General features: G+C 46.4%; 1 protein-coding gene across 1 annotated transcript; it reads left to right on the top strand.

Moving 5' to 3' along the window:
- Positions 1 to 3,661: 3,661 nt before the first annotated feature.
- Positions 3,662 to 25,398, top strand: C14H11orf52 (chromosome 14 C11orf52 homolog). The gene is made up of 4 exons (XM_054998642.1): positions 3,662 to 3,738; positions 17,449 to 17,489; positions 20,925 to 20,971; positions 21,342 to 25,398. Exons 1-4 carry the CDS (start codon positions 3,707 to 3,709, stop codon positions 21,591 to 21,593), a joined length of 372 nt encoding a protein of 123 aa, XP_054854617.1. The 5' UTR covers positions 3,662 to 3,706; the 3' UTR covers positions 21,594 to 25,398.

Raw genomic sequence — 25,398 nt, 5'->3', positions numbered from 1 at the left:
CAGCCTCCTGATAAAACTGGAGGGTTTTTTTTTTGTTCAGAGCAAAGAAAACTCAGAGAACTCTTTGAAATAAGAACAGATTCCGGCTGCCTTTGCCTGAACAACGGCATTCTGCGAGGTGGGGGTGGGGGGGTTACGCTAGGACTTCTGGGTTGCTCGGTAGCAACAAAGGAGTGTGAAAAAAACGAAGAAAAACAGCATCTGAAACACTGAAATGTTGCTTTGAGGAGGGTGCATGGCTCAGGAGCAGAGCACATGTTCTGCATGCACAGGTCGCAAGTTCAATCCTCGCTATTGTAGTTAAAAGGCTCAGCTAGTAGGTGATGTAAAAGACCTCTCCCCCTCCCGAGACTGGGGACAGGTGCCTGACCTTGATAGATGAATAGTTTTAGCCAGCATAAGACAGTGTGTTGTGTTCAGATGCATTGCCAATACAAAAGGAAATTTGAAATGACTGTAATAATTTGGACAGATGTTAAGAATCTGGACAAACAGACAGACAGATAAGTCAGTACAAATTCTGTCTGTCTGTCATCCACCTTTCTCACTGAGGCTCAAGGCGGATTACACAGTGTGAGATTAGTACAATCAATATCAGGAGCATTTCCATAAACAATGCCATAGAGTAAATAGATATTCACAAAGGCATAGCATTAACCAAAATCCAATACAACATAGTGGTGAGGTCTATGGCTCCTAACTCATTAGCAGATCATCTGAGATCCCCTCCCTACAATACACCCCTCCCATCTGAGTAAAAAGCCTTTTTGTCTAATTCTGTTTTGCATCGTTTGTGGAAAGCCAGGAGAGCGGGGACTCTCCTGACCTTCTCAGGTAGGCCATTCCACAAAGTGGGGGCCACCACAGAGAAAGCCCGTGTACATGTTGCTGTCGATTTCGCCGATGTGTAGGGTGGCACCTGCAGCAGGAGAACCTGTTCAGAAGAGCGAAGCTGCTGTGGAAGAGCACAGGGAGGGAGGCGGTCCAAATGCCTTATCGATCCATAAAGCATTTGTTCCATGGAAGAAGATTGATGTTCAAAATACATGAGCAGTTCAAAGAGACCTGTTTGTCTACACAGCTGCTGTACCTTTGCTAGGCTTGCTTGTGCTTTACGCCTGCACTACCACTTTGGCGTTCAAGAACATATGCTAGTTTTATATCCATAAGCCCTATGCCTCTTACGACTGTAAAAAGGAGGAGTCGGTTGTTCTCCCAGCACAGAAATGCATTGAGGTCTGTGTGTTCCTTCTCTTCAGTGCGGGAGACATGGCTTTTTTTTAGCGGGAACACAGCGGAATGGAGTTCTGACACCTCTTGAAAATGGTCACATGGGTGGTGGCCCCGCCCCCTGATCTCCCCCTCTGGAGATCAGGGGGCGGGGCCACCAGCCATGTGACCATTTTCGCCGAGGGCAATTTAACCTTTAAAAAACTCCCCCCTTGTTCCAGCTGACCCAAAGTGACGTCATTGTGCAGTCCTGAGTTCCACCACTGAGTTCCACCACCTCTTTTTCCAGAAAAAAAGCCCTGGCCAGAGACCACCACTTCCCGCATTAAACCACAAACCACAACACAGCTAATGGCCAGAGCATGTCCCCCCCACACCCCAGCAGTGCCCCCACACCCCAGCAGTGTCCCTCTGCTCATGACCTGAGTTCGATCCTGGCGGAAGCCGGGTTCAGGTTGGCTCAGCCTTCCATCCTTCCGAGGTCAGTAAAATGAGTACCCAGTTTCCTGGGAGTAAAGTGTAGATGACTGGGGAAGGCAATGGCAAACCACCCCGTAACAAAAAGTCTGCCAAGAAAATGTTGTGACGCTACATCCCCCCATGGATCAGTAATGACTCAGTGCTTGCACAGGGGACTACCTTTACCTACCTAGGCTACTGTTAAAGGTTCAGGAACCCAGTCTAGAGAAAAGGTAGGTAGTCCCATAACTAACTGCATAAAAATATCCCCAAATATGTGGGAGATTAGGGCTAACCCCCGTGCATAACATCCCACTTGACACTTTTTTATACTGCTCTTCTCTTCCAGAAAGCTTGGGTGTAGCAATGTACAGAATACTGCCCCCTCCATTTGACCTTAACATCCAACCTGGGGTATGAGAGTATCAGGGATAAGAAAGTCTAACAAAAACAATACTGTGAAGCCTAATTAAGAATTTGTATTATCAGGATCTATAATGAAGTATTTTTAATGCAAGTTTGTGTATAGTCATTCAACTGGTATAGCACCGCATCCACAGCCAGGTAGTCCATAAAGTGTATATAGGAATAGAGATATGTAATATTGAATGGTATTATCACTTTAGTATGTTATAGGATTGACATACATGAGCTGAAAGCTCTCTGTAGCCATATGCACTTTTTGAACTAACCAGCTGTGGATAAAGTGATATACCTGTTGAATGACCAGGGCTTTTTTTCAGCAAGAACGTGGTGGAACTGAGTTCCGGAACCTCTTAAAATGGTCACATGGCTGGTGGCCCTGCCCCCTGATCTCCAGACAGAGGGGAGTTTAGATTGCCCTTTGCGCCGCCGAGTGGCGTGGATGGCAATCTAAACTCCCCTCTGTCTGGAGATAAGGGGGCGGGGCCACCGGCTATGTGACCATTTTCGACTAGGGCAATTTAAACTTTAAAAACCTCCCCCCATTGTTCCAGCTGACCCAAAGTGACGTCATTGTGAGCTCTTGAGTTCCACCACTGAGTTCCACCACCTCTTTTCCCAGAAAAAAAGCCCTGTGAATGACTATACACAAACTTGCATTAAGAATATTTTATTATAGATAATAACAACAACATTCGATTTATATTCCGCCCTTCAGGACAACTTAATGCCCACTCAGAGTGGTTTACAAAGTATGTCATTATTATCCCCACAACAAACACCCTGTGAGGTGGGTGGGGCTGAGAGAGCTCTGAGAGAGCTGTGATTGACTTAAGGCCACCCAGCCGGCTTCAAGTGGAAGAGTGGGGAATCAAACCCAGTTCTCTAGATTCGAGTCCCGCGCTCTTAACCACTACACCAAACTGGCTCTCAGGTCTTGATAATACAAATTCTGGCTTAGTTAGGCTTTGCAGTATTGTTTTTGTTAAGACTTAACGTCCAACCTGTCAGGCACGTTAGGTCGCAAGAGGGCTTCCAAGTTTACCCTGTGGCTGAATGGAGATTAGCACCTAGGTATCCCCAATATTAGGGCAACGCTCTAACCACTCCACCTTCCTTGCTCCTGAACTGGAGGAACTGAAAGGAGAAGAAGCGAATCATGCAAACCTCTGACAAGCCCCTGTCCCCACTGGGAGAGCTAGGGATATTTGCAAAATATTTTTGCCCATGCACATGGATATAAGTTCTTCTCTGTGTAAGTGTGCCAAGTTTGTCACCCTTTTCAGCTTTTGCAGGGAGAGCTGAATGCCCCAGGCATGGTGTGCCAAGCAGCTCTGAGAACCAATACTAATTCAAGCTGCCACTCCGGTGCCAAGACAGCAAGGGGGGAGGGGTGGGTGGGACAGCAGCAGCCTCAGGATGTCTGTCCAGTAGATGGCACACACAGCCTTCCCTTCCTTGATAGAGGGAAACCTGACACTTCCAGACACTCCCTTGGATTGGGGCTGAACAGGGAACCAGGAAGTGCAAGCTTGCTGGGCTCCAGAGAGGCTCCGGTCTCCAGAAAGAGAAGGTTTCTGCTTTGAGGACCAACATGGGGAATCAGTGCTGCTGTAAAGGAGGCTGGTGAGTAACAAGCCTTGGTCGCAAGGGAACTTGGCAAGAGGCGGGGAGGAGGGAATCTTGGGCAGCCGAGGACTCGGTGTATAAAGCAACTTTTGCCAGCTGTAGGTGGCTGAAAGGGGGGAAATGCACTCCCCTCTGTGGAGTCCCAGGAGCTGGGCTGGTTTTCCTGGCGGGTAACTCACTTTCCACGAAGGGATGGCTCTTCTCCCCCTACCTGCCCCTCTAGTTGCCAGGCACAAGGTAGAGAGACCACCTGCTTTTCCAGGATACTGATCTTGGAGAGGGAATAAAGGGTGCCTGTTGTGTTGTTCTCTGACCCATGATGCTGATGCAGCAAGAGCTGAGGGCACGGCCCCCTGTTCCTCCTCACTTTGGCAGGCAAAGCAGCAAATCCACAACCAGGGTGTGTGTTTTTTTGCTGACAGGACTCACTGCTACTAAATTCCAGGCAGCACCCTTTTTCGTGGCCCTTCTGTGTGCCAAATCGCCCCACATAGCCACAGAGAGTGGATCCTCAAGAATAGCCTAGTGCAGATCGGCAGAAGGAGATGGGAAGTAGTGGAAATCGGGACAACCTTATGTATGAGTACGGGTGCCTTTTAAAAACACTTTCCACAACAGAGGTCTTTTCTTCTCCGGGGTCTGCACCAAAGAAGGGCAAGTTTTCAGGAGGTGGGGTTGTGTCAGGGTTCAGCCCCAGAATCTATTTCAGTGTCAAATCTCCACCCTTGAGCATGCAGTTTGCTAGGTTAAAGAAAAAGAGTACCTCTGACCATGCACAAAGCACTATTAGTACATACGTATCCGGCAACAGGAAGAGGTTAGAGCACATGAACTTTTAGAAGCAGGCTGGAATTCCAGCACTTTCAGAAAGTAGCCACTCATGAAGGCCTGGGTAAATATGTGACTGGCACTCCGTGGATCTTGCAGGAGTCTTATCTGAATGCAGACTAGCAAAGGTTGCCACCAGATCTTGCTCCTGCGCCTTTAACTATAGTCCCCCCCACCCCTTATAAGCAGGTGATTGCTAATTTCTGTACGTCACAGAAACTGAAACTGTTCTTGCTCTGAAAAGCCCAAGAAAAGGCCAGAAAAGGGTTTTTTCCCTTTATCTGTTAGATTGGAAGCAACCCATTGTGATCTCTCTCGAACTCTCTAGAGGACATTGGGACACAAAATTGGCAAGTTTTAAAAGTCCATTATTATCCTCATATGGTGTGCTGGGAACAGCGGTTTGCCTAAGGTCACACCAAGCGATCTCGTAGCCCAGGCAAGACTGGAACCAGGGAGTTTCCCATTCAGGGCTCAGCCAGAAGAGCTCTTGTGTGGGACTCCACCTCTGAAATCCTAAAAAGTATAAACGGGTCGCTAAAACCCTTCTAGCGGCTTCAGTCGCTCTTTATGCCTTGAAAGAATCTCACCTTCTCCCTTTATGTCCCAAATCAACACACCCTAAATAGGAAGAAGCAGGTGAGTTGATAATAGGGGAATCAGCTCAAATCCCTGTTTTGTCCACCTCCTATTTAATAGGAAAAGCAGTAGAAAGAGATTTTATGCCCAGCAGCGTTAGTATCCGCTTGCAAAGTGAAAGGTTTTCGTTTCTGTTGTGGTGGTATGAGGATGGTGCCTCGTGCTTAAAAGAGAAAGGGCAGCATCTAGTGGAGAGTAAGGAGGATTCTTTGCCATCTTGACTGTAAAGCTGGCCAGATGTTGCCGAGAGTCTTGACTCGTGTTTTATTTCTAAAAAATAATGGCATCCCCCCTACCTCTGCTGTAAAATAAGTAAAATTAGGAGCCGTTCAAAGAGCTGAGGAGCGTTCCAGAATTAAATTGATACAAAACTTTCAGTGCATAGGCACACTCAGATGTGGGGAAGTTTTTTATCCTTACAACAACCCTGCAAGGTCAGGTGGGCTGGGAATGAGTGCCTTAGCCTCACACAGTGAGCTTTATCAGGGAGTGGGAATTTGAACCTGATTCTCCTAGAGAACGTACAAAGTTACGAATTCCTCTTGAGGCTAAGGAGGTCTTTCTCCAGTAGTCTTTCTGATGCTTCGGTCTGACTGATTAAGGTTAGGAGAAGAGCTTGGATTTCTAGGTGCTGCTCTCAGTTTTTCAAATGTTCCCCCCCCGAGTCTCCTATCCTTGTGGATGGGGCCAAGCCAAGCAGTGCAGACCCCAGCGGTAATGAGTGTAGCCTGTTTGGTGGGACAAAATAGGCTGGCTCTTCTACAATGACACGGCTCAGCCTTGGAGAGCTGGTGCAAAGACTGCTGCAGCTACGTATAATAAAACAGAAATCCAGTGGCACCCTGCTTATCTGCTCATAACTGCTATTCTCCCTAATTTGATTTCATCTTAGAATCATAGAATCATAGGGTTGGAAGGCACCTCCATGGTCATCTAGTCCAACCCCCTGCACAATGCAGGAAATTCACAACTATCTCCCCCCCCCCACACACACACACCCAGTGACCCCTGCTCCATGTCCAGAAGATGCAAAACACCGTCAGGATCCTTGGCCAAACTGGCCTGGGGAAAATTGCTTCCTGACCCCAAAGTGGTGATTGGCATTACCCTGGGCACGTAAGGAGGAGCCACGAGAACTAAGCACTGATGTAACCCTTCCTGTCCGCCCTCTCATGATCTGTCTAGGTCCTTGCTTCTTGCTTAGCTGTTTGTAACTGCTAATCCTGTTCCGGTCACCTATAGAGAGAATTTACCACTTGAAAAACTCGGGATGAAATTCATACCCACCCCTCTCTCTCAACCCCTCTGCCCCAACTTTTTGTTTTTCCTTTAGAACTCCCTTCCCCCCTACATCTCCAAAATGTGAGCTGCACTTGATATTGTTAGTCCTTAAGGTGCTACTGAAGTTTTATGTTGCTACAGCTACCGCTTTGCAATCAGGTGTGTGTGAAGCACCTTGGACATTCTCCTGCGCTCTAGAAAGGGATCCGCATGACTGGCAATGCTGCACGGAATGCTCAAGGAAGCCATTGTCATGCTGAATGCATGTTCTGGTCAGTTACTTGAATTCCACTTACAGAGAAACTCAAATGCTGATTCCTTGTGAAATGCTGATCGCCTGCTACGCCCTTCAGGTTTCCCTTCTCCTTTGGGGCAAGTCTTCCTCTCTGTTAGCAGTTCAGAAACTGAGCACAAAGAGGCTTTGATCAGAAAAAGCACAAATCTCTCCCGTGAGTCCAAGCTCTCTGCTCATGTAAGACACAAGAGGACCAGGGAGACCCCTTAGTGCAGGCAGGCAGAAGTTTGGACCCCCACCCACCCATAAGTGCCTCAAGTCAATAAAGGGGGCTAGAAAGGTGGAAATCTCTGCAGATTTCCACCTGTCTTTCAGCTGAGATCTTGAAGTGGCATAGAGATTTTCTGTAGAAAGAAAATATATTATTGTCCATTCTGGACATGAGCCAGGCCTTTAGCTGAGATCAGTAACATTAGACTGCTCTTTCTGAGAAAAACGGGGTGGCAGCTGAATGCAGGGTCTTTTCTGTGGTAGCACCATGCTTGTGGAATGCCCTCCCCAAGCATAGATCCAGAGGTGTTAGTCTGTAGTTGCAAAATAGTAAAGAGTCCAGTAGCACCTTTAAGACTAACCAACTTTATTGCAGCATAAGCTTTCAAGAACCACAGCACTCTTTGTCAGATGCAGCCGGACTCTCTCAAAAGCAGTCAGTTTGTTGCTGATTTTATAGAGTCTGGGACACCAGGTGAAAACATGATCAGTTGCCCAGGCTTTTTGCTGAGTTGTGTATTTGTCTGTGATTTCCAGAGACATCCTCTTTTATGGGATGGTTTTTTAATTGCTGTTTTAGTCGGTTGCTATCTTAATAGCCATTTGGTGCTTTATCTACTGTTCCTAGCGTTCTACGTTTATTTATGCTACTTAATTGCTTTCTTTTAAAAGTGGATTTTATTGTTCTTGTTCTATATTTTAATGACTGTTGGGGGCCACCCTGAGCATTTTGGAGGCTCAGCGCAGCATATGAAATAAATCAATATCGTGCCATTTAGGAGCACAACTTGGAGAGTTTTGTCTGGCTGCGGCTTCTGATGGGCTGCAGACGGAGGACATGGTCTGTCCCGGGAGCCCCGTGGGTGATTCTGCCGTCTCCTGGCAGGGCACGTGGCGTGCTTGCAGTGCAATGCGGTACAGACAGACCGACGTGGCTGGTTCCATTTCCTCATTGGTTTTGACAGAAATGACGGAACAAATTAAGAACATCTCCAACCTGGCTTCAGGTCCTCTGGCCAAGCCACCCAAGCAGCTTCTCAGATGCCTACATTTTGCAAGTTCTGCCCTTAGACATAAGGATCATCCCCTGGGACTGCCGTGCTGCTGGCCGGATCCAAGCTGAGCCGCTGTAGCAGTGCACGCTCCGATCTGTGGCTCAGTGGTGATGTACTTTGCCTGCTGCCGGTCGCTGGCATTTCCAGATAGGCAAAGAAGAAAGAGCTTTCTCCCGTGGGATTCTGTTATGCTTAAGGCCAAGCTACAAGTGACGAATGACACTTGAACGGCAAGTGAACAGACTCACATATATTCCTCCCTGTTCTCTTGTGCTCCACTTGCCCTCCACTCGATCCACTTGCGCTCCACTCGATCACTACGTGGCGTGATGATGTCACTTCCAGGAAGTGATGTAGGGCCAAGCTAGAAGTGACGAATGACACTTGAATGGCAAGTGAACAGACTCACATGTATTCCTCCCTGTTCACTTGCACGCCACTTGATCACATAGTGATCCAAATAGCCACATAGTGATCAAGTGGAGCGCAAGTGAACAGTGATTCTTTGGAGGAGTGGAATTAAATGGCTATAAAACACCTCTCTCAGATCGTACAAGTACAATATTTTGCTTTAATGAACAGTTCTGATCAAGTGGAGCACAAATGGAGCACAAGTTAACAGGGAGGAATACACGTGAGTCTGTTCACCTGCCGTTCAAGTGTCATTTGTCACTTGTGGCTTGGCCCTCAGTCAGTCAGTGACATGACTCCATATAAGACTCCATAAGAGTCCCAGCCAGTTCAACACAGATGAGATTTAAACTGGGGGTGGGAGGGCTACCAAGCTTTGTGGGCTCTTGGCAGGATAAGACTGGATTCACACTTAGGTGGTTATTGCCTTATTGTGAAAATTCAACTGCGGGATCAATTGATGATAGTGCAACATCTAACATGCATGGATCCTGCCATAGACTTCTGAGACCATCACGTTAAGAACTCCTATTTAAAGACCAGTTTGCCCAATTTATTAATTTTGTTTTTGAGTATATTTTTCCAATTAGCCTTCTACTAAAGCTTGCACAGGCAGCTAACAGAATGTAAAGGCAACAGAAAGATCAACAACAGTACAAATAGCACTAAGAGAACCAAAGTATCCAGCAGGAATGGAAATATTATGGACAGGGCTTTTTTTCAGCTGGAACGTGGTGGAACGGAGTTCCGGCACCTCTTGAAAATGGTCACATGGCTGGTGGCCCCGCCCCCTGATCTCCAGACAGAGGGAAGTTGAGATTGCCCTCCTCGCTGCTGGAGCGGCACAGAGGGCAATCTCAACTCCCCTCTGTCTGGAGATCAGGGGGCGGGGCCACCAGCCATGTGACCATTTTCGCGAAGGGCAATTTAAACTTTAAAAAACATGCCCCTTGTTCCAGCTGACCCAAAGTGACGTCATGGTGCGGTCCTGGGAACGTGCGCACACTTTGTGTGTGCGCATGTGGTACCAGGGGCACCACCTCCCGCCAAGAGTTGCCCCCTGTGCTGGCAACCCACTGAGTTCCACCACCTCTTTTCCTAGAAAAAAAGCCCTGATAAAACAGCCTTGATAAGGTGCCAGAAGAGAAGCAGAGATTCCTGGGAGGCTGAGTTTTTAGCATCTGTTCATGACCCCCCCTCCCCCCTTTCCTCCTCCCGATGGTCTGTCTCATGGGTCATGCAGTTCACAACCCCAGCAGAAGTTCTGAACAGGTTCAAATGTCTGGTCTTCTGGTGATCCCATTTACCATTTTGAGATGTCTAATAAATAACGTAACGTTACTTTTGGTTTTGGATTTTGCTTCAGTCTAGCGTGGCTACCTGCAACCTCACTCATACCTTTCACGGTCATCATCACTCCTGGAAACAAACTGGAAGCCAGTGAAGATAACAGAACATTTTCACCCCAAAGATAATATAGCTCCCCAAATCCTCATTGTCACAGCGGGGGGGGGGGGAGCTGTGTGCGCACACACACACACCCCTTCCCTCCTGGGATGGGCACAAGTCCACTGGAACATAGCAAATAGAGCCAGACATCCCTCTGTTCCCTCCCTTGTTCCCAGTCCAGCTTGAGCACCTTTGACAGGGTGTTCAGATCTTTTAACCCTTCTTGGTCTAGCTGCGTCTTTTAACCCAGTTCTTTTAACCTTTACCCAGCCCTGAGTTTTGGGAAGCAATGCTCCTCGTGGGACACTTGGAACTCCTTTCTCCTACCATCTTGGAGCACATCTTCCTCCTTTATCATCCCAGTCAGGTTCTCCAAATAGCTATCCATCTAGTCCCTTCCTGGCAATTGGACAGACCTTTATCTCCTTATAGGAAACTCGTCTCAGTGTTGCGGTTTATTACTACCTTCCCTAGGAAAGAATGTTCTTCCCAGAGATTTTGGTCCCCTGGGTGTAATTCAAGGCATCTTACCCCTCCCAGTCACAGCACTCATTACGGCATTTGCCATTGTATTCTGTACCAGCTGCAGTTTCCAGACCCTTTTCCAAAAGAGCTGTGTGTGTGTGTGCGTGTGTGCGTGCATTCCTGTAATCCTATCTGGATGTTACTAAGGGGTGTGGACCTGCAGCCGTGTCTGGCCTCTCCAGAAAAGGCTGGCCTAAACTGGGGGCAAAGAATCTGAGCCGCTTCCACCACTTGAGCTGAGCTGGATCAAAACATGTGGCCAAGATTCAGGTCTGATGGCCAACTCTGGTTTCGGAAATTCCTGAAGATTTGGGGTGGTGCATGAGGAGGGACTTCGGTTTCTCCTACATCACACAGTTGCCATTTTCTCCAGGGGATCTTTGTAGTCTGGAGATCATTCTCAGCTCTGTGAGAACTCCAGGCCCACCTGGGGGCTGGCAAATTCAAACCTGGCCCTCGATATGCTCAGCAGTATTAAACCGAGAAGCTTCCTTAGGTAACATAAAATGACAAGTAGAGGGCTGTGTGCTTGCATGTTCCTCCACCCAGAAACTCCCTGCACAAAAGAACGCACTTAGACTGTCCAGACCAGGACTGGGTTAGGCAGGACTTCCTTCTACAGAGAAGAGAGTAGGGAAATATTCAGGCTTGCATCCAACCACATCTGCACCCTGAAAGAGAAAGCAGGAGTCTTGTGGTGCCTTAAAGACTAACATATCTGTTCTCCTAGCACGTGTCGGATTTGCAGAAGACCACCAGATCTTCAAGCTATCTCACAGCATCCTTTAAAAAGATTCTTAGTTACCAGTAGATCCAGAGGAGTTAGCCGTGTTAGTCTGTAGTTGCACAATAGTAAAGAGTCCAGTAGCACGATGGTTGTTGTGGGTTTTCCGGGCTGTATTACCACGGCAATACAGCCCGGAAAACCCACAACAACCATCGTTCTCCAGCCGTGAAAGCCTTCAACAATACATAGTCCAGTAGCACCTTTAAGACTACTAACCAACTTTATTGTAGCACAGGCTTTCGAGAACCACAGCTCTCTTCATCAGATGCATGTGACGAAGAGAGCTGTGGTTTTCAAAAGCTTATGCTATAATAAAGTGGGTTAGCCTTAAAAGTGCTTCTGGGCTCTTTGCTCTTTTGCAACTACAGACTAACACGGCTAACTCCTCTGGTTTTTTTCCAAGGGAACTGATCTCTGTAGCCTGGAGATCAGTTGTAATTTGGGGTGGGGTGGGGGTCTCCTGGCCCCACCTGGAGGTTGGTACCCCTAGTGCTGTAGGAAAGGCCAGAAATATCTTGGCTTAGAGGCCACACACCTGTGCAAAGGTGGGCATGAATGCAAAGACTAGGAGCGATTCTCAAAGGGTACACTTTGCTGTATTTGGTTTCAAGAAGGAGCAGCCAAACTCTTTGTGTGCTCTCCTGTTCTATCCATTCTAATTCCAGCTGCTCTGACTGAGGCGGGCAGATGCAATCCATCTTCGGGCAAGGGGGGGGCGGATTAGCCTGCCGACAGCCTCAGAATAGCCGTTGCCTGCAGGCGGCTGGTTAAAAGCCATCCACCACTTGGCTGGCCTATACAAGAGAAAAGCAGCTCAGGAAACTGATACAGGGCCTTGTATTTCTTAGGAAACGTGCCAGAGACACCAGTGATTATATTTAAAGCAGAACTATTTTAATTGCACTGGGTAGCCTTGTAAAACGGTGGAAAGAATAAGCAGAGGCTGGAGGGTAGGGGAGCTTCATACATCTCCACGGGAGTTCTTCTGGGGCTCTGCCTGCTGCCCTGGAGGGCAGGGTGTGACTCTGACCACACAGATATGGGAAACACTTCAGAAAATCACTTATGAGATATGTAGTTGACCCTTTCTTCAAGAAGCTTGCGACAGCATATCGTTCCCCCCTTCAGTGTATCCTTACAACAACCCTGTGAGGTAGGTTGGGCTGAGAAAGAGTGACTGGTCCAAATTGACCCAGAGAATCTGATGCAAGAGTTTGCTTGGAAACCAGGTTTCCCTCATCCCAAATGCTACACCATACCAGTGAACCTGGGCAGTAATTTTCTGCTGGGAGGGAATTTCAGGCTTTCATCTGGGTCTTTCCGGCTTCGTTGTTAAGTTGGTCCTTGCTGTCTGTTTCCTCCCGAGGTCGATTTTCTAATTATGGACTTAGTTGTTGGGTGCATGCCATAGCCGAGAATGATTTGCCACCCCAAGGCTGCCTCCGTTGGGCCTGTCTCTGCTACCAAAATGTGCATTTCCCAGGATTCGCTGCTGACCTCCTGCACTGCTGCTCCCAAGCCTCCTTTGGGCACTGCAGGATCCAACTTGGTTAAATGCAACTTGATAGTGAGAGCTGGCATTGTTTGTGGATTATTACACTTAATATCCTGCTTTTCAGACAACGGTCTCCCAAAGTAGATTGCATCAATCAGGAAAGACAGGCTTACAAACCAAAACCTCAAGGCACACGAAGGCAGGGCAGGGGAAGAAAAGACAGAGCAGGGTGATTGGGCAGACCGTGCTAGAACCAGATTAGAATGGATAATACCTGGTCCCCCCTTGCTTGCTTAGAGGCAGTGTATTTCCCCTGGATCCCTTCATTCTTGAGTTGGTAGCAGAGGCCAGAGTCTCTGTACTCTCACTTTTTCAATTTCAGGGCAACTGGTAGTTAGGGCAAAGTTTTTACTGCAGGGTTGGTGGGATCAAGTTCCCTGCAGCTGTTGATAATGGCCGGGGCCAGAGGAATCTCCTCCACTTGCAGGGATGTTGTTCCTGCAACCTCGCAGGGATATTCAGGGCTGGATTGAGGTGGGGGGGCAGAGAGGGTAGTCTGCCCCTGGTGCCGCCAGGGAGGGGGCGCCGGGAGCAGCTGCTGGGAGTGCGCGGGCAGCCTCCCAGCCCCCCGCGCTGCCTTTTGCCTGCCCCGCAGGACAGGGGGCAGCCGGCTGCCCCCTGTCCTGCGGGGCAGGCAAAAGGCAGCGCGGGGGGCTGGGAGGCTGCCCGCGCCATTCGCCTGCCCTGCAGGATAGGGGGTGGCCGGCTGGCCCCTGTCTTGTGGGGAGGCGAATGGCGCGGGTGGCTTCCCAGCCCCGCACACTGCCTCTGCTGGCACACCGAACAGGTGGCATGCTCCGCCCTGTGTGATGACGTGACAGAACTGATGTCATTATGCAGCACGTGCGAGGGGTCGGACTAGGGTTGCCCTGGCCGCTGGCAACCCTAGATCCAGCCCTGGGGACATTGCATTCAGCTCCTTGTCAGGCTATGGAAGACAGGGTATGGTAGATAGGTCCCTGTACCATTGCAACAAAGAAGTCCCAAGTTCTTGGTGAAGTGGTTTTATTCAGAAATCCAACCTTTCCATATATTTTTCCAGAGAGTTACTCAGAAGCAAGAAAGGCATCTCAGTAGTACAAGCTTTCTTGATAGGAATAGAGGCGCGAGGAAAGTACAACTCTAAATACCCACTCATTTCCCCCCTCCCAGCTAGACCACAGTTTTGCGCCCGCGGGAAGGAGCTTGGGAAAGAATGAGAGTAAACTATAACATTTCAGACAGTACAAGGTCACTTCATTGTGCTTCAAAGAAAAGATAAGACACAGCTGCGGTTCTCAGAGTGCTAGAGGGAGAAATGAAAGTTATGGTTAGAGCATTTGCAAAGTGAAATCAAGGTTCAGCATTAACAGCATTATCAATGGTCCAACACCTAGAACATATAGCACAATGACATGGATGCAGGGATGCAGACATGACACTCCTGCCTCCCTGTCTCGAGACCCCCGCTTCTCCAAACCAGCACTAATTATGTTGGAGCCAGTTTAGACATTCTGTAGAATCAGGCATTTGGAATCCTGGTGGTTACATCTCAAAAAGGATGCTGAAGGGCTGGGGAAAGTACAGAGAAGGGTGACCCCAAAATTATAACATGGTTGGAGTGCCTGCCCTTTGAGGGAAGGTGAAGGCATCTGCAGCTTTTCAGTTTAGAAAGAACGGTGACTGCAGGGTGACGTGATAGAAGTGTACAAAACTATACCTGTTGTGGGAAAAGTACATAATAATATCAGGATTCCAGTAAGAATAGAACTTGGGGGCATCGAATGAAGTTGATGGGCAGTAGATTCAAAACAGACAGGAGGAGGTACGCACAACTTATAACTGACCTGTGGAATTCACTGCCACAAGATGGGCTGGTAGCCACTGATTTAGATGGATTTCAACGGGGAATAGGACAGAGTCGCGGATGATAGGTCTATTACTGGCTATTAGCTGTGATAGGCAAGTGGGGCCAGTGAGAGCGGAGGCTGGAGGACTCTGATGGCTAGATGCTGGGAAGCAGTTAGCAGGAAGAGCTGGTGCCGGTGGGCCCTGCTCATGGGTTCCTCTGTGGCTTCTCACCTGCCACTGCTGGAAAGAGGACGCTGGACTAGAGGGACTGCTGGTCAGATCCAGCATGGCTACTTTTATGTCCTTAAGTGATAGAGCTGCTTCTAAACTGCCTTCTTTCGGCCTGGGGGAGCACATATTTGAACAACTTCCTGCGCGTAAGACCACGGCTAGGCTGCGCACTCTTCTCCCTAGTTTTCCACAAAGCTCTCTGGGGGACCCATTGGGCCTAACATACCTTGCAGGGTTGTTGTGAGAATAACACGAAGAAGAGAGAGCCACGTATGCTACCCCGAGCTCCTCTTGGGTGGATGGATACTTTAATGTGGAATATAATCAAGCCGACAGACCCGCCCCCGCACACTCCCACATAAACCCACACCTTTGCTTTGAACAGCCCAGGAAACACTCTGGCGCTCGCTTGCCATGCCAGGGCTGGTGCAAGGCAGAGGCCAAGCGATGACTCAGGAGATCTCTTGCTTCTGCCATGATGGACTTGGCTTTCTGTCTGCAACATGGAGGAGAGAAGACTGACCTTCCTGACAGGGTTGACCACAAAATACAGCATGTGAGGCAACTGGAAGTGCAAGGCAATTGCTAAGTATTATTATCGATCCTGCTGAACGTGTACGTTTAGTCCTTTTTTTCTCATTTACGAAAACCGCCTGTCCAAACGTGACAAGCGGATTCAGTTTCAGAGAAGCACCCAGAGCGCCCACAAGCAGGGGCAGTCAAGTGGCAATGAAATGAAGCAGTGGGGAGCCCTCGGTCTGCACGAGCATGCGCAAGCGTGCGTGCATACACCCAAGCAGGCGTTCTTGGTGGTTGTCGTGGAGCCTCCTTGGCAGCAAAAGGCAGCGTGCGGTTTTGGGGTGAGGAGGCGGGGGAGCGGCCTGTGTTGAACAGATGACACTGTTTTTCTCTCGTTTGCTCGCAGCCAGCCAAAATGTGCTCGGTGCACTGTGTTCTGGGTCAGCCCGCTAGCCCTGGGCTTCCGGGGGCACCATGAGGAGAGATGGGTGTTTGTTTCCGCAGAAGGTCATGGAGCCGCTAACTGTGGGCTCTCTGCCCAGCAGGTCTTGGCACTTCCAACCCGTTCCATGGAAAAACGAGTTTTTAGATGGGTATCTTAGCAACGGCCTCCCCACCCGCTCTCCAAGCTTCCCCCCTCCTCTCTGTTTTTTTCCATTTGCAGTTCAAGAGAGTATTGCCAGTGCCACAGCATACTTCAATATTCCTAAAACTTTTCTGCAGCTGAGAAGTTTTCTCTCTCTCTGGCATGCAGCAGGAACACTCAGGGACAAAGCAGCAAGGATATAATGGGAAGCTGGAATAAGATGTCTACCTTTCCTCCCCGTTAGAGGCTTGAAATTCAACAGGCGCAGTATTCCCCAGTGACATGTACATCTGCACCTGTTGAGCGTTGGCAGCTGCTTGTGTCCTGGGGGGGGGGGGAACCCAAGAAGCCTTCCGATCTTTATAGAATATGTGTAATATAAAACCTCTATAAATGACTACATTGGATAATTGCAAATTTTCCCATGCAAATTATCTGTTGTTTTAAATATGTACTCCTATGTACCACCAGTGCTCCATGTTGTCTAATATCAGTCCTAGAAGTGATTGTGTTCCGTTTCAGCATTTTTTCTACTCTGTATTGGATTCTTGCTAATGCTATGTCTTTTAATCTTGTATCTATTTAACCTATGGCATTGTTTATGGAAATATCCTTGATACTGTATTGAAATGTAGTTGATACTGATTGTACTATGTATACTGTGTAATCCGCCTTGAGTCTTATTGAGAAAGGCAGACTATAATGACGTAAATACATACATTTGCCAACCTCTGGGTGGGGCTTGGAGTTCTCCTGGAATCACAACTGATCTCCAGGAGACAGAGATCAGTTGCCCTGGAGGAAACGGCAGCTTCAGAGGACAGACACAATTTGCAAAATTTAACTCTGAGGATCTGCCAATGTCTTTAATCACTATAAGGATGCCAGAGAAGGAACAGTGGATCTCCCGTTCCATCTGCATTGGCCTCTTTGCCTGCTTGGTGTGCTTTACTTGTAGGCAGGGCTTTTTTTCTGGGAAAAGAGGTGGTGGAACTCAGTGGGTTGCCAGCACAGGGGGCAACTCTTGGCGGGAGGTGGTGCCCCGGTACCACATGTGTGCCTGCAAAGTGTGCGCACGCTCCCAGGGCCAATGATGTCACTTTGGGTCAGCTGGAACAAGGGGGGAGTTTTTAAAAGTTTAAATTGCCCTCTGCAAAAATGGTCATGTGTCCATTTTCAAGAGGTTCTGGAACTCCGTTCCACTGTGTTCCAGCTGGAAAAAAAGCCCTTCTTGTAGGCTTTTTAACACCACCTGATTGTCGCTGTGGAGAAACCGGGTGCTGAACTAGACAAACTATTGAACTGATCCAGCAAAGCTTTTCTTCTCAATATCCCTTGTGCACCCCTCCCCTTTTGATTGTGCTGTTCAGCAGAAGAGTTCCAAACAAGGGCAGTTATGCCTGGCACATTGTTGGTGGTAAATGAACACTAGAAGTGGTAGCTTGAAAGTCACCAGAGATTCAAAGGCTTTGAAATTCATCTCATTCTCTCTCTCTTTTATTTCAGCAACTGGCCGTCACCGTTTAAGAGGAAAAACGTAAAGACAGGTAAAAAAAAAAAGTGCCACATTTTTGGAGCACATTGCTGATGTGAGGCTTGGTATTCTCACCAGGAGCAGCCTCAAATGTGGGTTGCTTACCAGATGTTTCCAGCCAGATGTGTCTTTCTTTATGATCTCAAACACATTCTGTGTGACCTCAAACACATTCCCTGGGGAAACTGCCACTGATTTCCAGTGATTGTGTTGGTGATCATAGGACACATCTTCAGAGCTCCTTCTGAAGTTAAATTGTATATTTTAGGAACTCTATTTCCATGGGTCTTGCTCAGGAAGAATACTCCTCTGATTTAAGCGTATGGAGGTATACAGACCTGCGATGGCACGCAGATGAATAATTTCCAATCTCTAACAGGGCTACGAGATCTGGAAGAGACTGTAGGATCGCCGCCTCCTTCTACCAAGCCCCTAATCCCTCACATGCAAATTCTCTTTCCTTTCTTGGCCTAGCTTAGCATGTAGCTAAGAGTACGAAGTGTGACCTAAAGGGTCCCAGTTCAAATCTCTCCTTTGCTACACACTTACTTATTAATGGTTTTAGGCAAGCTACTCTCATCTACAATATGGGGATAACCAACCAGTATGGTGTAGTGGTTAGAGTGTCGGACTAAGCTCTGAGAGACCCAGGTTCGAATCCACCCTCTGTTATGGAAGTCTGGGTGACCTTGAGCCAGTCATACACACTCTCACCCTAACCTACTTCACAGGGTTGTTGTGAGAATTAAAAGGGGAAGCAGAGAACCAAGTAAGCTTCTGGTCCCCGTTGGGGAAAGGCAGGGTATAAATGAAGTAAATAAATAAATAACCATATTAGTCTACCTTACAGAGTTGTTGTATGAATGATATCATGATGCTGCATGTGAAATATGACCATTGAAATGCTGAGTGTTATTATTGCAGACTGTCTTTCAGCCTTAACTGCTCCTATGGTAGGTAAAGGTAGGTAAAGGCAGGGCTCATTTCGAGGGGGAACGCACAGGAACGCAGTTCTGGCAGTTCCCCAAAGAGGTCACATGTCAGGTGGCCCCACCCACCTGACTGCCATTTTGGGCCCGTTTCGGCCTGGATTGGGCCCGAAACGGCCTGGATCATGCCTCTGACGGGTGGTGGATCACTCTCCTGCTCATCAGCGGCCCGATCCTGACCATTTGGGGCCCCTTTTCAGCCCCTTTTTGCCATTTTGGGCTCTGAATGGCCAGGATTGGGTCCAAAACAGCCAGATTAGGTGATGTCAGGGGTGTGACATATGCAGATCAGTTATACTAATGACACACGTCCAGTGATGGCAAGAGGCATGGCATATGCTAATGAGTTATGCATGAGTTATGCTAATGAGTTCCTCCGGCTTTTTTTCTACGAAATGACCTCTGGGTAAAGGTAGTCCCCTGTGCAAGCACTGAGTCATTACTGACCCATGGGGGGACGTCGCATCCCGACGTTTTATTGGCAGACTTTTTGTTACAGGGTGGTTTGCCATTGCCTTCCCCAGTCATCTACACTTTACCCCCAGGAAACTGGGTACTTATTTTACCGACCTTGGAAGGATGGAAGGCTGAGTCAACCTTGAACTGGCTACCTGAACCCGGCTTCCACCAGACTCAAACTCAGGTCGTGAGCAGAGCTTGGGCTGCAGTACTGCATCTTACCACTCTGCACCACGAGGCTCCTATGGTATTACAGTAAAAACAGATTTTAAGTGCAATCCTAAGTAGAGTTACTCCCGTCTAAGTCCTTTGAAATCAATGAGCTTAGACTGGTGTAACTCTGTTTAGGAAGTCTAATACAAATAGTCAAAAAAAGACTAACCAAACAGTAGACCTTAACTGTGATGAATACTAACCAGATTCCCCTTTGCCAGTTAAGGTTGCCAGATTCCAGGTGGGGCTGGAGTTCTTCCAGAATTAAAACTGATCTCAGGACTACAGAGATCACTTTACCTGGAGAAAATGGCAGCTTTGGAGTGTAGAATCTATGGCATTTTACCACATTGAGGTCTCACCACTCATCAAACCCTGCCCACTTCAGGACGTACCCCCAAATCTGCAGGAATTTTCCAACTTGGAATTGGCAACCCTCTCACAAACTAGCTTCAAACTCAACGAGCCAAGCCCTGCGTCTAAAATGCTATATTTTAATATTTATATCCGCCAATTTTAATTGTATATCGAATAATGTTTTAATGTTTTTATAGTTCTTAATCTTTATGTAAAAATCGTATGTTGTTATACCACCCTGAGCCTGTCTGACTGGGAGGGCGGTCTAGAAGTGCAATAAAATAAATAAATAAATAGTGATATGTGTTCAGCATTAACCATGGTTAAGGGCACAGCAAGTGTGCTCTTTTATTATAGTCATTGAGGGAAGGGTTGGGGGGAATTTGTACTGGAGAGGGGAAGAGGAAAAGGAATCCTACCACCTGTGCCTGATTTTTCAACTGTGATTAGAGATGAGGAACATTATGGACTCTATCTCACCGTGTAGGTGAAGGAGCATTTAATTCAGTGTTTCCATAAAGCTGAAAACACTCGTCTTAAAAACAAACCAGGAGGAGCCAAGGGAAATAAACGGAATGTTTACCCGGCTGTCCTGCATGGCCGAGCTTTACAAAACACATTCCTTGATAAACAGCAGAGTGAAAGTTGGTAGAGAAATAAACAGAATGTTCCCAAGTTTCTTGGAGAATCTAAAAAGAAAACTCTGTCCTTGTGATCATAGAATCATAGAGTTGGAAGGGGCCATACAGACCCTCTGATCCTTATGCTAGCATGTTGCCATGGCCACTAGCCCAAAGCCTCAAGGAGCAGACTTCTGCTTTCTGGAGGGAATGATGGCCTTGTGTCCAATACGGCTGTCCCGTGTTAAAGAAGAAGAAGAGCTCATGTATTCAAGGTCTGCGGAGGACCTAAATTTAAACTGGAAAAGTGTGAAAAACAAATTTTGCATTGTGCGCTCAGCAATCATGCAAAAATGTCTACATGTTTGTTCTTCATTTCCATGTGTTTTAGTGGCTCAACTTTGTGACGTTGGGCTTTTTTAGAAGGTGGAATTTGGAATGTTTTGTTCCCGTTTTCTTCCTCTGTCCCCACACCTTGCAACACAGAATAAAGAATTTGGATTTCCCACAAAGTTAGGATTCAGTTGGTATTTTGAAGAAGGGTCTGGGGTCGTGGTCTATTAATTAAATAAAGAAATGCTCCTTTGGGAAGGACACTGGAAGCTGTCCCCATTGCCCTAACATTTTCAGAGGTATCCTCAAATCCGTAAGCTCCATTATTTATTAAAAATGGGAGTTTGCAATGGCATTCTCATGATTTTGCAGGAGTTGCTATATCTCAGTTTAGCAGCCAGCTCCTATTATACGTTAGGATTGCTGGTGTTCATTTGCTGTGTTCATCACTCCTTTTATCAATTTGTTTCTTTACAGGTACAAGAATCAATAAGCCGAGTCTGCAGCATCCAGAGAGCAAGCAGGTAAGCCAAACCCCCAAAAGTGTTTGCTGCCAATTGCAACCGATTGCTTTCACCTTCCAAGCGGGATGATAACATTGCCTGTGAGTTTAAGTGCTACCCAGCAAACACGCTCTTTATCTCGGCCTTAATTCATACACACAACAGCTGGTATTTCTTTTTGGTGTTTTCATCTTCATGTACATTTCGCTGCAATTCTGATTTCATTAGTAAGTGCAGAACTATTGGTGGGCTGTAGTATTTGTTTGGAGTACTTCGAACGGATTTACCATTAATTAATGGGGGAGAGTGCTATTTGGCATTTATGCTGAAGGCACCAACATTTTAAATGACAGTGATTCACCTGCCCTAACATTTCTGTTTCTACGTGAAGGGATTTGATGTTGCACCGGTTTATGATGATGTGTCAGAATTCCCTGTCTACGCCACCGTGAGCAAACCCAAGTGCATCAAGCGAGATGAGAGCAATGTGCATTACGCAGACATCCAGGTCTTTAGCAAAATCCGGGAGCGTTCAGCCGAGGAGGTGAAGAGCCTGCAGTCCCAGAATGCCACAGAGTACGCCACGCTCAATTTTCCCCGGGCCCCACTAAAATACGACAGCAAGAACGGGACGCTGGTGTAAGAGCAGATGACCCATTCATCATTCCTTGGCAATGGAAATATTTCCTGACTGAAGGTCTGTGGATTTTGCGCCAGGGCTCCAGCCTACACACGCTTAGAGAACCTTCCTCTTTTGGCTGCATGTCTCCTGGAGATGTGGCTGCAGCACAGGCAAAACATTTCTCTTGGGTGCACCAAGAAAATTAGCCTTTGGGACGAGATGGCAAAGGGAGGTTTCTCCTGGATGGCCTTTTATGAGGTGAACACCCCCAAACCTGGGTGAGAATCAAGTTGTGAGGTGGAAAAAACTGGAAACCTGAGCAGAAGAATATAGATGTTTGTGAGACTTTTGTTCTTCCAGGTCAGTTCTTGGCGGATTTCATTACCAGATTAACAATATTTGCTGCGAAAGCAAAAGCAGGCAGTACTGTGAAGGAAGCACAAAGAGAGCAAATGAACATTTTAAAACACACTTTTACTTTTTAAACTAAACAGCAACTAACATAATCTCAGATGTGTAAGTCTGCTACAGCAGTAAACAAACAAATAAATAGGCTGTTACTGCAAGCTATGGTGAAACAAGGTTAGCAAAAACCTTTTCCATTTGAGTGGCCCTATATTCAGTTATCAAATCCCATTTATGTCAAGGGTTTTTTTCCTCCTTTGAGTTTGCATTGCCAGTCTTATGCGGGTGGGAGTGCAAGGCTTCTGTGTGGAACACATCCGCACAAACTCAGTTCCTAGGAAAATAAGAGTTAGAGAACGGGACTGGCAGTGTTGCCCCCTATGGCAGAATGGCAACAGGTTTCCTCTGATATCAAAAACACATGCGAGGTATGAAGAGTTTAATAAGTCTGATTTGCCAGACCACCCCATTTCTATGCAGTGGAGATATCGTATGCAGGGCTTTTTTTCAGGGGGAACGTGGGAGAACGGAGTTCTGGCACCTCTTGAAAATACTCAGCAATAGAGCTTGAAAATAATATGATTTCAAAGAATCCCATCTGTTTCTTCCTCATTTTCCTCTTGAGAGTTCTGCCATCTCTTTTCCCAGAACCCCCCCCCCCGATCTTATGTAAGGACCACCGGCAAGTTTCCACATCCAGAATTACTTTCTAGCACAGGGAAGGCAATGCAAAGCCTGTCTGGGTTCCCATTTGTTTGCTATGCACAATTTTGTAAAGGGAGGCAATAATAATGGGGAGATTGGAAGGGGGCTACAAACTGCACAGATCTGACCTCTGATAGCCTTCAGTTATTTTCCTCTGCCTTACTGTATTTCCTGTAATGATAATGTAATCTATCCAATTTACAATCTAAAAATTTACAATCTAAAAAGAAAGGTATGAACCTCTTTTTCTGACAATAATTCCAATGGGGTAGCAGCATTATTCTGTTGCAGCATAAATAAACCGAAATCTTGTTGCACTGTGGCACCTTAAGAACCTACCCATAATTTATTCCAACATAATAGTTTTTTTCCGCTAGAACCCACTTCTTCAAACACAATAAGAAGAATTTAATCCACAAAGACTTATGTGCGAATACATATTGGTTCAGCTTAAGACCTGGTTTGTTTATGCTGCTACACTTACGGGAAGCCCTCTGGACAGCTAACCCCATCTTAGTCCTAGAGTTGTTAGTCTTTATTATGAATAAAATGTGATTTCCCCCTGGGAAAAATGCTTTGGGATTTAGCCTATCAAGCAACACAAAGAAGAATGGTATCCAAACACCCATTCATATTGCTCTTGTATAAAGTCCCTTTATGTTGTTGCTAATAAATTGGTTCCTCCTTTTTTAAACACCTGGCAGAACTAGAAAGGGGCCTTTATGAAATCTGTTTTCCAGCCATGTCATTGGATTAGAAAGATCTCTGATTAAACAGGCCCTGGGCTCTTTTATATTCTGCTCGCAAATAATGGCAATAGAAATAGCTCTAAAATGAGCTGCTAGAATCCAGGGTTTATATTTTATCGCCAGTTGCCCAGAAGGAACTCTGAAATTGCAGATGGCTCTAGTATCAGATGCCTAATTTTGGAGGTACAATGTATCTAACAGATAATCAAATGAACGGCGGAGAAAGAAATAATAGCAACGTTGCCTCTTTAACAGATGCTAACTAAATAGATACAATGTGAACATTTAATGAGTTTTGAAATAATATATCTGATTTTTTAAAAATTTGCACTTTGTTTCATAGATCATGTACACACATATCTTTTTGGTGTTCTATATGTAGTCAGGACTGGAAAGACCACGGTCTAGAGATGTCATAGTATATCATGGCTCTCAAGGTACTTTTCTGTGGCTTGTGTACCCAAATCTCATGTATGTATCTAGTCCTCATGGTAAAACTGGAAACAAACTCCGAAACTAGGAAGTGAACATATTCTGCAATCTTGTTATTTCTAAGCTGATTTTACAATTACTCAGGATTTTGGATAGATGGATGAGAAGCAACAGGTTTTTTTTAAAGTCTCCTTTGGTTGAAAGATGCAGCTGGTGAGACAATATTACATGGCAGGATCTGAATCCAGTGGCGCCCTAGAGACCAACAAGATTGTCAGCTTTCACGAGTCAAAGCTTCCTTCTTCTTGGTATCTTGTTGGTTTCTAAGGTGCCACCGGACTCAAATCCTATTGCTCTACTGCAGAACAAATGGCTACCTACCTGAAAATATTACATGGGTGAAAGTTAAATGCCAGGCAAGGAAAGGAGATGGAGAAACTGAAATTTGAAGGGAGTATCCCCTACTTGAAACAAAGTATTCTACACAATGATATATATAAGGCCTTTCAACAGTAGTGTGTCTTGTCTTGGTGATGAATCACAGTCACAGCTGGAGTCAACTAGCTTGCATTGTCATTAAAGATTAAAAAGAAAATACCCTGTTGCTGGAACCCTGGGATCAAACTATAACAGATAAACTTGGTGCCACATACACCTAAACTAGTGTTCCTCTTCTTGCCAGTGATGTGTAATTTGAGACTGCAATTGCTGATCACCTTCAGAATATTCTACTTCTTGAAGCACATTGGAAATTGCCCAAACAGCATCTCAAAGGAGATGCAAACTGTCCGGCACCTGAGAATTAGCACCATTCATTTGCAAATGAAGCGAATTTCCTATAATGTAAATGTGCAGATAGCCTGTGGCTTGTATCTCCGGAAAGGTAACTTTGATGCCAGGCTGGTGGTGCCTCCCTGTACTAAACAAATTATAAATTCCTTCCACGAGTTAATTTTAGCTTTCACAAATAAAACTGCTAGAGGGACAAACACGATGTGCTGAAATGACTCATCTGCCTGTACACAAAAGTGGATTTCATGTTTTGCTGGCACAAAGTTCAGTGACGAATGTATGTCAGTGAAATGTTTTTCTGGAACTCCAGCACGTCTTCAGCATCGGTCTGTTCCTGCCCAGGTTTACCAGCGCATGTGCATTGAATAACAAATAGAAGTTTAGCTTTTGGGTCATAAAATGGACTGGCTTATACCGGCAAAATGTAGGAGTGGTTCCTCTGTTAAATATTATATGAAGGAAAGCTGTTCCTGTTTATTTGCAGCAATTGCCAAGCTGAAAGAAGCCGAGAAATGTGTATAGATCTTGAGTCATTCTTCCTCCCCCAATGATTTGTATAGTGAAAAGAATGTTACTAAGTGGATGATTTCTAGAATGCATCTATGTGGATGGTGTTTCTGGAAAAGATTTCTCCTCCTTCAGTATTTTCATCATATTACGTCTGATTGAAAAGTGCTAATTTCTGGGCTCCAAAGTTTGGGGGCTGCTCATTTTATTATTGAAAATAAATATTTTTTTATAGG

The sequence above is a fragment of the Eublepharis macularius genome, chromosome 14, assembly GCF_028583425.1.
Source record: "Eublepharis macularius isolate TG4126 chromosome 14, MPM_Emac_v1.0, whole genome shotgun sequence".
NCBI classification, from domain to species: domain Eukaryota; kingdom Metazoa; phylum Chordata; class Lepidosauria; order Squamata; family Eublepharidae; genus Eublepharis; species Eublepharis macularius.
The sequence above is the reverse complement of the archived record's forward strand: the minus strand, read 5'-3'. Positions and strand labels throughout refer to the sequence as shown.